Below are 14,131 nucleotides of genomic sequence, written 5' to 3'. Positions count from 1 at the left end.
GCATATAGGTGCCATAATGCATCATGGTCATACAGCTGTTACATTAACACACAGACCACCCATAACATTTTACCTTTTAGTCATTTAGCAGACGCTCTTATCCAGAGCGATTTACAGTAGTTAATGCATACATTTCATGCATTTTTTTCCATTTTTTTTTGTACTAGCCCCCGTGGGAATCGAACCCACAACCCTGGCGTTGCAAACACCATGCTCTACCAACTGAGCCACAGGGAAGGACATAACACTGCTTATAATGCCTCTACACACTATAACAGCATTTATTGTTTTAGGCTGGGTTTCTGTACAGCACTTTGAGATATCAGCTGATGTAAGAAGGGCTATATAAATAACATTTGATTTGATTTGATTGCGTTTAACGGCCCAGAGTCGTCGTCGTCGTCCCCCCCCCCCCTGACTGCAGAGCTGTGTGAGTCTCTGCTGCGGTCCTGAAGTCTCTCTACACAGACTATTTCTATCATCAAGGAACACCAGGGCCGCCTGGAAACCGACTCCCCCCCAAAAAAATTCCCACTGCTTGTTTTGATCCCTGAGTTTTGAAAGCAAGGGGGCCCCTTGAAACAGTCAGACTCCTTGAGCCATAATTGGGTTTTTCTAGAGCTGGCGCTGGACCAAGTGTATACATCCGGGTGACTGACACCTCGCTCGGCCAATCAGAGAGTGTGTTGCGGAGGTCCTTGTAAAAACAAGGCGCGTTTCATTGCGGAGGATTTTAATGGTCGGACGAGGGGCCTTGTCCCCCCCCACCCCCCTTCATTACGGACGGCCCAGATGGACCACAGAACAGCCTGATAACGGTACAGAACCAATGGATCGATTCACACCAGAATAAGGATTTTACTGCTTTCTAAACACGTTTCCTTCTCAAGTAAGAGGCGCACTTGTTCTCCGAACTGTCACTCCCGTCGCATAATATCGCAAAACCTTGTTAAATTTCCCCTTTTTTTTAACATGTTTTTATCTTAAAGGTGAATCAGTTAAAAAGGCGGGTAGCTGTGTTTTATCGGTATTGTTGTATGTGTTCGCTGTTAGATACAGGAGAACAACAGCGGGGTTTTTAACTGCTTAAAGTTTACTTTCACAATAATGGACCCGAGAAAAGTTTGAAACGTGGCCGCCTGAGCCTCTCCCTGCGCCGCATGGCCTGCTGCCCCGCACCGCCCCACTAACAGCCTCTCAATACATTAGTATCGCTGCGTTATACAAAGATAGAAACCGTCGAAATAATGTGATTTATTTTATTTAAAAAGTAAATGTTTATCAGATCTGCTGTCTGCCACGACTCAGAATCCGCGGTGTGACCAGACAACTCGATACTCTGCCAGTCTGAAGGTTACAATCCAACATTTGGCTCGTTGTTTACTAAAATAACTTCTGAAAATAGATTTTATTTTTATTTTTTAAAGAAGACCTTAGCTTATTTTTCTAACAGTGAAATAGTGTTTTGTTAGCCTGCACCTAAAGCAGACTGTATGTAGTCCACAACAAGAAGCAACTACTAGAAACCTGGAATTAATTACGAGGGATTTTGACCATTCAGCCTTCCTTTCCAGCACGAAAAGTCCGTGTTTTAATTTGCTGATTTAAATGTTTCAGATCGCCTCCAAAAAGAGTAATTAAAGACTACGGTTTTAGATCATTATTCTACATTAAAAACAACGCGAGACCAGCCAGATCTACTCGCTTGGCTGCATTTGGTATAAACACACATTAAACGTTATTATCACGCTGTTTTAGTGTGTGTTTTAAATAAACACGAACTAAACCGAGTCGGCAGTTAGGGCTGCCATGTAATGTTGATGTAGGTAGTGTTTAGTAACGGAGGAGTGGTGTGAACAGCGGTCTGGGTGTGAACGGACCGGGGTCCGGTCCTCCAGGCAGCAGCGGGGAGATCTTTAACACGACCTGCGGATCAGGACGCTCCAACACACCGCTCAACTCTTCTGATCAACGACACGGGCTCTCCTGCAACCCTATTTATATACATATATATTTATTTAAACCAGTTTGACATGTATATTTGATGGGCCGGTGATATTTACGGTGTATTGGGTTTTTACATCGGTGGAGCTGCTGGCTGGTTCAGGGCTGACGGAACAACTCGGCCATCGACGCTATTCCACAAGGAATCCATATTATACAAGGAATCCATATTATACAAGGAATCCATTTGACGACGACGTGGGTTTTTGTTGTTTGGCTGAGCTGGGTTTTTTTTGGTTCATTTTTGGGATCAGAGACCATCCAATCTGTTCCCCGACTACCGCTCAGTTCCCTGCCCCGTTAACGGTGAAGAGCGACGGCTTCACCGGTTTCACCGTCTGCTGCCTGACAGTCGTGGAAGAAACGCAGCTTGGTCAGCTAAACCTTTTCAATGATCATATTATTGTAATTATTATTATTAGCACACAGTGGCTCATATGAAGGGTCTCTACAACCGCGTAACCGTTATTCCTATTTGCGTGTTTATGAAAGATTGTAGATTTTAAGTTTTTAAAGTGTTTTTCCAAACTGCGTCATTGCCCGTCTAATGGACCGAGCTCCGTATATTCCGGTAGAGGCTCTTGGGTAAAAAAAAAAAACGACTGTTACTTAAGTCCTTATGAACTGACCTCGCCAGAGACAAGACGTACGGGTGTGTGGATTAATTTGTATATGTCAAGCGATTTTACTGCGTGTTTCTATAGGTCAGGGAAGTCGATGGGCAGCTTAGCTTTCAGCGGCTCTTTGGGAACACTATCCCGGACACAGTGTTAGCTCTGGACGTCCCTCCCCCTCCCTCCCTCCCTACACTGGAGAATGGATGGCCGAGATTTCGGACCCCCTCGATCTGTCCATGTTCCCCCTCCACTGTTGGCCATGGAGACCCACCGACTCGGAGCTGCTGCTGCAGCCAGGATGATCCCTCCCTCGCCGGGACACTTGGCTACAGGGCACCCGGGTAATCTCCACGTCGGGAAATTCCTTCCATCTGTTATGAACCTTCATCCACATCACAGTAAGATATATCTATCATATATCTATCATATATCTATCATATATCTATCTATTCTACAGTATCTATCTATCTATTCTACAGTATCTATCTATTCTACAGTATCTATCTATCATATATCTATCTATTCTACAGTATCTATCTATCTATCCTATCTATCTATCTATCTATCTATTCTACAGTATCTATCTATTCTACAGTATCTATCTATCTATCTATCTATCTATCTATCTATCTATCTATCTATCTATCTATCTATCCTACAGTATCTATCTATTCTACAGTATCTATCTATTCTACAGTATCTATCATATATCTATCTATTCTACAGTATCTATCTATCTATCTATCCTATCTATCTATCTATCTATCTATTCTACAGTATCTATCTATCTATCTATCTATCTATCTATCTATCTATCTATCTATCTATCGGCCTGGTTTGTAGCTGTTCTGTTTTACTGCTTTATAAATGACCACGTCTCTATTCTGTCTTTTTAATATAAACATATTGGTCCTTCTGTAAAGAACAGTTAAATGCACAGTGGCTACAGGAGATATGACTTCACTCACATATATATATTTATATATAGGCTTTATGTAGGTTAATGGAATGGAACTTCACAGATATATATATATATATAGGCTTTATGTAGGTTAATGGAATGGAACTTCACAGATATATATATATAGGCTTTATGTAGGTTAATGTAGTAATGACACTTCACAGATATATAGGCTTGTAGGTTAATGTAGAACTGAAACTTCACAGATATATATGGGCTTTATGTAGGTTAATGGAATGGAACTTCACAGATATATATATATAGGCTTTATGTAGGTTAATGTAGTAATGAAACTTCACAGAACAGTTGTGGGAATAAACGTATCAGGTAGGGAACAAGACAGAGGTGTCAAATCACTCACATTTTATCTGTCACATGCTCGGTAAACAACCTGTGTAGACTAGCAGTGAAACGCTTTCTCCTTCTCCAGATAAAATACAAAAAGTCACATGAGGAATAAATACACAGCGAATGACAATAATGAGTAAAAATAACATGGCTATATACAGGAAGTACCAGGTAATAACATGGCTATATACAGGAAGTACCAGGTAATAACATGGCTATATACAGGGAGTACCAGGTAATAACATGGCTATATACAGGAAGTACCAGGTAATAACATGGCTATATACAGGAAGTACCAGGTAATAACATGGCTATATACAGGAAGTACCAGGTAATAACATGGCTCTATACAGGAAGTACCAGGTAATAACATGGCTCTATACAGGGAGTACCAGGTAATAACATGGCTATATACAGGAAGTACCAGGTAATAACATGGCTATATACAGGGAGTACCAGGTAATAACATGGCTATATACAGGGAGTACCAGGTAATAACATGGCTATATACAGGAAGTACCAGGTAATAACATGGCTCTATACAGGAAGTACCAGGTAATAACATGGCTATATACAGGACGTACCAGGTAATAACATGGCTATATACAGGACGTACCAGGTAATAACATGGCTATATACAGGGAGTACCAGGTAATAACATGGCTATATACAGGGAGTACCAGGTAATAACATGGCTATATACAGGGAGTACCAGGTAATAACATGGTTATATACAGGGAGTACCAGGTAATAACATGGCTATATACAGGGAGTACCAGGTAATAACATGGCTATATACAGGGAGTACCAGGTAATAACATGGCTATATACAGGGAGTACCAGGTAATAACATGGCTATATACAGGAAGTACCAGGTAATAACATGGCTATATACTGGGAGTACCAGGTAATAACATGGCTCTATACAGGAAGTACCAGGTAATAACATGGCTATATACAGGACGTACCAGGTAATAACATGGCTATATACAGGAAGTACCAGGTAATAACATGGCTATATACAGGAAGTACCAGGTAATAACATGGCTATATACAGGAAGTACCAGGTAATAACATGGCTATATACAGGGAGTACCAGGTAATAACATGGCTATATACAGGGAGTACCAGGTAATAACATGGTTATATACAGGAAGTACCAGGTAATAACATGGCTATATACAGGGAGTACCAGGTAATAACATGGCTATATACAGGGAGTACCAGGTAATAACATGGCTATATACAGGGAGTACCAGGTAATAACATGGCTATATACAGGGAGTACCAGGTAATAACATGGCTATATACAGGGAGTACCAGGTAATAACATGGCTATATACAGGGAGTACCAGGTAATAACATGGTTATATACAGGGAGTACCAGGTTATAACATGGCTATATACAGGGAGTACCAGGTTATAACATGGCTATATACAGGGAGTACCAGGTTATAACATGGCTATATACAGGAAGTACCAGGTAATAACATGGTTATATACAGGAAGTACCAGGTAATAACATGGCTATATACAGGAAGTACCAGGTAATAACATGGCTATATACAGGAAGTACCAGGTAATAACATGGCTATATATATATATATATATATATATATATATATATATATATATATATATATATACCCTTTCTAGGGAGTTTTTCCTAGCCACCCCTCATAGCCTGGTTCCTCTCTAGGTTTCTTCCTAGGTTCTGGCCTTTCTAGGGAGTTTTTCCTAGCCACCCCTCATAGCCTGGTTCCTCTCTAGGTTTCTTCCTAGGTTCTGGCCTTTCTAGGGAGTTTTTCCTAGCCACCGTGCTTCTACACCTGCATTGCTTGCTGTTGGGGGTTTTAGGCTGGGTTTCTGTACAGCACTTTGAGATATCAGCTGATGTAAGAAGGGCTTTATAAATACATTTGATATACAGAGATTACCGAGTGGATGTGCAGGGGTACGAGGTAATTGAGGTAGCTATGTACATATAGGTAAAGGGGTAAAGTGACCAAGCAACAGGATAGATGATAAACAGTAGCAGCAGTGTGTGTGTGTGTGTGTGTGTGTGTGTGTGTGTGTGTTGGGGTTGGGTGTGTGTGTGTGTGTTGGGGTTGGGTGTGTGTGTGTGTTGGGGTTGGGTGTGTGTGTGTGGGGGTTGGGTGTGTGTGTGTGTTGGGGTTGGGTGTGGGTTGGGTGTGTGTGTGGGTTGTGTGTGTGTGTGTGTTGGGGTTGGGGTTGGGTGTGTGTGTGTGTGTTGGGGGGTGTGTGTGTGTGTGTGTTGGGGGTGTGTGTGTGTATGTGTTGGGGGGTGTGTGTGTGTGTGTGTTGGGGGGTGTGTGTGTGTGTGTGTTGGGGGGGTGTGTGTGTGTGTGTGTTGGGGGTGTGTGTGTGTGTGTGTGTTGGGTGTGTGTGTGTGTGTTGGAGATGCGTGTGTTGGAGATGCGTGTGTTGGAGATGCGTGTGTTGGAGATGTGTGTGTGTTGTGTGTGTGTGTGTTGGGGTTGGGTGTGTGTGTGTGTGTGTGTGTGTGTGTGTTGGGGGTGTGTGTGTGTGTGTGTTGGGGTTGGGGGTTGGGTGTGTGTGTGTGTGTTGGGTGGGTGGGTGTGTGTGTGTGTGTGTGTGTGTGTTGAGGGGGTGTGTGTGTGTGTGTGTGTTGGGGTTGTGTGTTGGGGTTGTGTGTGTGTGTGTGTTGGGGTTTGTTGGGGTGTGTGTGTGTTGGAGATGTGTGTGTTTTGGAGATGTGTGTGTGTGTGTGTGTTGGGGGGTGTGTGTGTGTGTGTTGGGGGTGTGTGTGTGTGTGTTGGGGGTGTGTGTTGGGGGTGTGTGTGTGTGTGTTGGGGGGTGTGTGTTGGGGGTGTGTGTGTGTGTGTGTTGGGGGGGGTGTGTGTGTGTGTGTGTGTTGGGGGGTGTGTGTGTGTGTTGGGGGGTGTGTGTGTGTGTGTTGGGGGGGGTGTGTGTGTGTGTTGGGGGGGGTGTGTGTGTGTGTGTTGGGGGGTGTGTGTGTGTGTGTTGGGGGGTGTGTGTGTGTGTGTTGGGGGGTGTGTGTGTGTGTTGGGGGGTGTGTGTGTGTGTGTTGGGGGGTGTGTGTGTGTGTGTGTTGGGGGGTGTGTGTGTGTGTGTGTTGGGGTGTGTGTGTGTGTGTTGGGGGGGGGGTGTGTGTGTGTTGGGGGGGGTGTGTGTGTGTTGGGGGGTGTGTGTGTGTGTTGGGGGGTGTGTGTGTGTTGGGGGGGGTGTGTGTGTGTTGGGGTGTGTTGGGGTGTGTGTGTGTGTGTTGGGGGGTGTGTGTGTTGGGGGGTGTGTGTGTGTGTGTGTGTTGGGGGGTGTGTGTGTGTGTGTTGGGGGTGTGTGTGTGTGTGTTGGGGGGTGTGTGTGTGTGTGTGTGTTGGGGGGTGTGTGTGTGTGTTGGGGGGTGTGTGTGTGTGTTGGGGGTGTGTGTGTGTGTGTGTGTGTGTGTGTGTGTTGGGGTGTGTGTGTGTGTGTGTTGGGGGGGGTGTGTGTGTGTTGGGGGGGGTGTGTGTGTGTTGGGGGGTGTGTGTGTGTGTTGGGGGGGGTGTGTGTGTGTTGGGGGGTGTGTGTGTGTGTTGGGGGGTGTGTGTGTGTTGGGGGGGGTGTGTGTGTGTTGGGGTGTGTTGGGGTGTGTGTGTGTGTGTGTTGGGGGGTGTGTGTGTGTGTGTTGGGGGTGTGTGTGTGTGTGTTGGAGGTGTGTGTGTGTGTGTTGGGGGGGTGTGTGTGTGTGTGTTGGGGTTGTGTGTGTGTGTGTTGGAGATGTGTGTGTTGGGGTTGTGTGTGTTGGAGATGTGTGTGTTGGAGATGTGTGTGTTGGGGGTGTGTGTGTGTGTGTGTGTGTGTGTGTTGGGGTTGGGGGTTGGGTGTGTGTGTGTGTGTTGGGGGTGTGTGTGTGTTGGGGGTGTGTGTGTGTTGGGGGTGTGTGTGTGTTGGGGTTGGGGGTGTGTGTGTGTGTGTGTGTGTGTGTTGGGGGGGTGGGTGTGTGTGTGTGTGTGTGTGTTGAGGGGGTGTGTGTGTTGGAGATGTGTGTGTTTTGGAGATGTGTGTGTGTGTGTTGGGGGGTGTGTGTTGGGGGTGTGTGTGTGTGTGTTGGGGGTGTGTGTTGGGGGTGTGTGTGTGTGTGTTGGGGGGTGTGTGTGTTGGGGGTGTGTGTGTGTGTGTGTGTTGGGGGTGTGTGTGTGTGTGTTGGGGGTGTGTGTGTGTGTGTGTGTGTGTGTTGGGGGGGTGTGTGTGTGTTGGGGGGGGGTGTGTGTGTGTGTTTGGGGGGGTGTGTGTGTGTGTTGGGGGGTGTGTGTGTTGGGGGTGTGTGTGTGTTGGGGGTGTGTGTGTGTGTGTGTGTTGGGGGGTGTGTGTTGGGGGTGTGTGTGTGTTGGGGGTGTGTGTGTGTGTGTTGGGGTGTGTGTGTGTGTGTGTGTTGGGGTGTGTGTGTGTGTGTTGGGGGGTGTGTGTGTGTTGGGGGGTGTGTGTGTTGCGGGGTGTGTGTTGCGGGGTGTGTGTGTGTGTGTGTGTTGGGGGGTGTGTGTGTGTGTTGGGGGGGTGTGTGTGTGTGTGTTGGGGGTGTGTGTGTGTGTGTTGGGGGTGTGTGTTGCGGTGTGTGTGTGTTGCGGGGTGTGTGTGTTGCGGGGTGTGTGTGTGTGTGTGTGTGTGTGTGTGTTGCGGTGTGTTGCGGTGTGTGTGTGTGTGTTGGGGTGTCAGCATAAAGGCCCCAGCATGCTTCAGTTCAGCTGGTTGCTAGGACAACCCAACGAGTCTCCTCTCATATTCCCTTAAAAGACCTTCACTTGGAAAACAAGAAAACAGGCCGTTTGTCCATTTTCAGATGCCGTAGCCAGAATGCACTTCCTCAACAACAACAATAATAGTATTGAATTCATCTAAGATAACTCGATAAATCTTCACGATGGGACAGAGTTGTGGATAAAATGTTAAACCAGTATTGTCTCCGCTGTTCAACTAGAATCGGCAGTGCAGCTGCCGACGACATCAACCCCCAGAATTCATACCGTCGGAGCTAAGACAGAAACGCAAAAAACAAAATAATCAACACAACTTACTCTGTATTCAAGCAGCGGATTCTGACCGGGCCAAATAAATAGCAAGAGTGGTTGGTATGTTTCTAGCTGTGGATATGGGTCTCTGAGTGGTAGGTATGTTTCTAGCTGTGGATATGGGTCTCTGAGTGGTAGGTATGTTTCTAGCTGTGGATATGGGTCCGTTCTCTGAGTGGTAGGTATGTTTCTAGCTGTGGATATGGGTCTCTGAGTGGTAGGTATGTTTCTAGCTGTGGATATGGGTCCATTCTCTGAGTGGTAGGTATGTTTCTAGCTGTGGGTCCGTTCTCTGAGTGGTAGGTATGTTTCTAGCTGTGGATATGGGTCTCTGAGTGGTAGGTATGTTTCTAGCTGTGGGTCCATTCTGAGTGGTAGGTATGTTTCTAGCTGTGGATATGGGTCTCTGAGTGGTAGGTATGTTTCTAGCTGTGGATATGGGTCCATTCTCTGAGTGGTAGGTATGTTTCTAGCTGTGGATATGGGTCTCTGAGTGGTAGGTATGTTTCTAGCTGTGGATATGGGTCCATTCTCTGAGTGGTAGGTATGTTTCTAGCTGTGGATATGGGTCTCTGAGTGGTAGGTATGTTTCTAGCTGTGGGTCCGTTCTCTGAGTGGTAGGTATGTTTCTAGCTGTGGATATGGGTCTCTGAGTGGTAGGTATGTTTCTAGCTGTGGATATGGGTCCATTCTCTGAGTGGTAGGTATGTTTCTAGCTGTGGATATGGGTCTCTGAGTGGTAGGTATGTTTCTAGCTGTGGATATGGGTCTCTGAGTGGTAGGTATGTTTCTAGCTGTGGATATGGGTTCATTCTCTGAGTGGTAGGTATGTTTCTAGCTGTGGATATGGGTCTCTGAGTGGTAGGTATGTTTCTAGCTGTGGGTTCATTCTCTGAGTGGTAGGTATGTTTCTAGCTGTGGATATGGGTCTCTGAGTGGTAGGTATGTTTCTAGCTGTGGATATGGGTCTATGAGTGGTAGGTATGTTTCTAGCTGTGGATATGGGTCTCTGAGTGGTAGGTATGTTTCTAGCTGTGGATATGGGTCTCTGAGTGGTAGGTATGTTTCTAGCTGTGGGTCCGTTCTCTGAGTGGTAGGTATGTTTCTAGCTGTGGATATGGGTTCATTCTCTGAGTGGTTGGTATGTTTCTAGCTGTGGATATGGGTCTCTGAGTGGTAGGTATGTTTCTAGCTGTGGATATGGGTCTCTGAGTGGTAGGTATGTTTCTAGCTGTGGGTCCGTTCTCTGAGTGGTAGGTATGTTTCTAGCTGTGGGTCCGTTCTCTGAGTGGTAGGTATGTTTCTAGCTGTGGATATGGGTCTCTGAGTGGTAGGTATGTTTCTAGCTGTGGGTCCGTTCTCTGAGTGGTAGGTATGTTTCTAGCTGTGGATATGGGTCTCTGAGTGGTAGGTATGTTTCTAGCTGTGGATATGGGTCTCTGAGTGGTAGGTATGTTTCTAGCTGTGGATATGGGTCCGTTCTCTGAGTGGTAGGTATGTTTCTAGCTGTGGCTCTGTTCTCTGAGTGGTAGGTATGTTTCCAGCTGTGGGTCCGTTCTCTGAGTGGTAGGTATGTTTCTAGCTGTGGATATGGGTTCATTCTCTGAGTGGTAGGTATGTTTCCAGCTGTGGGTCCGTTCTCTGAGTGGTTGGTATGTTTCTAGCTGTGGATATGGGTCCGTTCTCTGAGTGGTAGGTATGTTTCTAGCTGTGGATATGGGTCTCTGAGTGGTAGGTATGTTTCTAGCTGTGGATATGGGTCTCTGAGTGGTAGGTATGTTTCTAGCTGTGGGTCCGTTCTCTGAGTGGTAGGTATGTTTCTAGCTGTGGATATGGGTCCGTTCTCTGAGTGGTAGGTATGTTTCTAGCTGTGGGTTCGTTCTCTGAGTGGTAGGTATGTTTCTAGCTGTGGATATGGGTCTCTGAGTGGTAGGTATGTTTCTAGCTGTGGATATGGGTCGCTGAGTGGTAGGTATGTTTCTAGCTGTGGATATGGGTCCATTCTCTGAGTGGTAGGTATGTTTCTAGCTGTGGGTCCGTTCTCTGAGTGGTAGGTATGTTTCTAGCTGTGGGTTCATTCTCTGAGTGGTAGGTATGTTTCTAGCTGTGGATATGGGTCCGTTCTCTGAGTGGTAGGTATGTTTCTAGCTGTGGATATGGGTCTCTGAGTGGTAGGTATGTTTCTAGCTGTGGATATGGGTTCATTCTCTGAGTGGTAGGTATGTTTCTAGCTGTGGATATGGGTCCATTCTCTGAGTGGTAGGTATGTTTCTAGCTGTGGATATGGGTCCATTCTGAGTGGTAGGTATGTTTCTAGCTGTGGGTCCATTCTGAGTGGTAGGTATGTTTCTAGCTGTGGATATGGGTTCATTCTCTGAGTGGTTGGTATGTTTCTAGCTGTGGATATGGGTCTCTGAGTGGAAGGTATGTTTCTAGCTGTGGATATGGGTCTGTTCTGAGTGGTAGGTATGTTTCTAGCTGTGGGTCCGTTCTCTGAGTGGTAGGTATGTTTCTAGCTGTGGATATGGGTTCGTTCTCTGAGTGGTAGGTATGTTTCTAGCTGTGGATATGGGTCTCTGAGTGGTAGGTATGTTTCTAGCTATGGGTTCATTCTCTGAGTGGTAGGTATGTTTCTAGCTGTGGATATGGGTCTCTGAGTGGTAGGTATGTTTCTAGCTGTGGATATGGGTCCGTTCTCTGAGTGGTAGGTATGTTTCTAGTTGTGGATATGGGTCTCTGAGTGGTAGGTATGTTTCTAGCTGTGGATATGGGTCTCTGAGTGGTAGGTATGTTTCTAGCTGTGGATATGGGTCTCTGAGTGGTAGGTATGTTTCTAGCTATGGGTTCATTCTCTGATTGGTAGGTATGTTTCTAGCTGTGGATATGGGTCTCTGAGTGGTAGGTATGTTTCTAGCTGTGGGTCCGTTCTCTGAGTGGTAGGTATGTTTCTAGCTGTGGATATGGGTCCGTTCTCTGAGTGGTAGGTATGTTTCTAGCTGTGGATATGGGTCTCTGAGTGGTAGGTATGTTTCTAGCTGTGGGTATGGGTTCATTCTCTGAGTGGTAGGCATGTTTCTAGCTGTGGATATGGGTCCGTTCTCTGAGTGGTAGGTATGTTTCTAGCTGTGGGTATGGGTTCATTCTCTGAGTGGTAGGTATGTTTCTAGCTGTGGATATGGGTCCATTCTGAGTGGTAGGTATGTTTCTAGCTGTGGGTCCATTCTGAGTGGTAGGTATGTTTCTAGCTGTGGATATGGGTTCATTCTCTGAGTGGTTGGTATGTTTCTAGCTGTGGATATGGGTCTCTGAGTGGAAGGTATGTTTCTAGCTGTGGATATGGGTCTCTGAGTGGTAGGTATGTTTCTAGCTGTGGGTATGGGTTCATTCTCTGAGTGGTAGGTATGTTTCTAGCTGTGGATATGGGTCTGTTCTGAGTGGTAGGTATGTTTCTAGCTGTGGGTCCGTTCTCTGAGTGGTAGGTATGTTTCTAGCTGTGGATATGGGTCTTTGAGTGGTAGGTATGTTTCTAGCTATGGGTTCATTCTCTGATTGGTAGGTATGTTTCTAGCTGTGGATATGGGTCTCTGAGTGGTAGGTATGTTTCTAGCTGTGGGTCCGTTCTCTGAGTGGTAGGTATGTTTCTAGCTGTGGATATGGGTCCGTTCTCTGAGTGGTAGGTATGTTTCTAGCTGTGGATATGGGTCTCTGAGTGGTAGGTATGTTTCTAGCTGTGGGTATGGGTTCATTCTCTGAGTGGTAGGCATGTTTCTAGCTGTGGATATGGGTCCGTTCTCTGAGTGGTAGGTATGTTTCTAGCTGTGGGTATGGGTTCATTCTCTGAGTGGTAGGTATGTTTCTAGCTGTGGATATGGGTCCATTCTGAGTGGTAGGTATGTTTCTAGCTGTGGGTCCATTCTGAGTGGTAGGTATGTTTCTAGCTGTGGATATGGGTTCATTCTCTGAGTGGTTGGTATGTTTCTAGCTGTGGATATGGGTCTCTGAGTGGAAGGTATGTTTCTAGCTGTGGATATGGGTCTCTGAGTGGTAGGTATGTTTCTAGCTGTGGGTATGGGTTCATTCTCTGAGTGGTAGGTATGTTTCTAGCTGTGGATATGGGTCTGTTCTGAGTGGTAGGTATGTTTCTAGCTGTGGATATGGGTCTCTGAGTGGTAGGTATGTTTCTAGCTGTGGATATGGGTCTCTGAGTGGTAGGCATGTTTCTAGCTGTGGATATGGGTCTCTGAGTGGTAGGTATGTTTCTAGCTGTGGGTCCGTTCTCTGAGTGGTAGGTATGTTTCTAGCTGTGGGTCCGTTCTCTGAGTGGTAGGTATGTTTCTAGCTGTGGATATGGGTCTGTTCTGAGTGGTAGGTATGTTTCTAGCTGTGGGTCCGTTCTCTGAGTGGTAGGTATGTTTCTAGCTGTGGATATGGGTTCGTTCTCTGAGTGGTAGGTGTGTTTCTAGCTGTGGATATGGGTCTCTGAGTGGTAGGTATGTTTCTAGCTGTGGGTTCATTCTCTGAGTGGTAGGCATGTTTCTAGCTGTGGATATGGGTCTCTGAGTGGTAGATATGTTTCTAGCTGTGGATATGGGTCCGTTCTCTGAGTGGTAGGTATGTTTCTAGCTGTGGGTTCATTCTCTGAGTGGTAGGCATGTTTCTAGCTGTGGATATGGGTCTCTGAGTGGTAGGTATGTTTCTAGCTGTGGATATGGGTCTCTGAGTGGTAGGTATGTTTCTAGCTGTGGATATGGGTCCGTTCTCTGAGTGGTAGGTATGTTTCTAGCTGTGGGTCCGTTCTCTGATGGGTAGGTATGTTTCTAGCTGTGGGTCCGTTCTCTGAGTGGTAGGTATGTTTCTAGCTGTGGGTCCGTTCTCTGAGTGGTAGGTATGTTTCTAGCTGTGGGTCTCTGAGTGGTAGGTATGTTTCTCTGTGGTTTAGAGGAATAGGGATTCCAGTTTGGGGGTGGAGCTCTCAGGGCCATTTCAGCAAACAGAACCTGCTCTATATAAGCAAGCTAAAGTGGTCAATGAACTGGCCAATGCACCTTGTGTCTAGACAACCATTTTTCAGGTCTGGCCGTAGATTTTCAAGCGGATTTAAGTCCAAACTGTAACTCGGCCACTCAGGAACATTCACTGTCTTCTTGGAA

At 46.1% G+C, this 14,131-nt stretch overlaps 1 protein-coding gene across 1 annotated transcript in view; it reads left to right on the top strand.

Moving 5' to 3' along the window:
- The first annotated feature begins 749 nt into the window (after positions 1-749).
- Positions 750-14,131, top strand: part of tnrc18 (trinucleotide repeat containing 18) — an 89,316-nt gene continuing 75,934 nt past the window's right edge. The window contains exon 1 of the mRNA XM_029747707.1: positions 750-3,019. Coding sequence (XP_029603567.1) covers positions 2,821-3,019 — 199 coding nt within the window. The 5' untranslated portion in view covers positions 750-2,820. The remainder of the gene's footprint in view (positions 3,020-14,131) is intronic.

Source organism: Salmo trutta, unplaced genomic scaffold, assembly GCF_901001165.1.
Source record: "Salmo trutta unplaced genomic scaffold, fSalTru1.1, whole genome shotgun sequence".
Classification (NCBI taxonomy): Eukaryota; Metazoa; Chordata; class Actinopteri; order Salmoniformes; family Salmonidae; genus Salmo; species Salmo trutta.
Note: the sequence above shows the minus strand (reverse complement) of the source record. Positions and strands in the feature narration are given on the sequence as shown.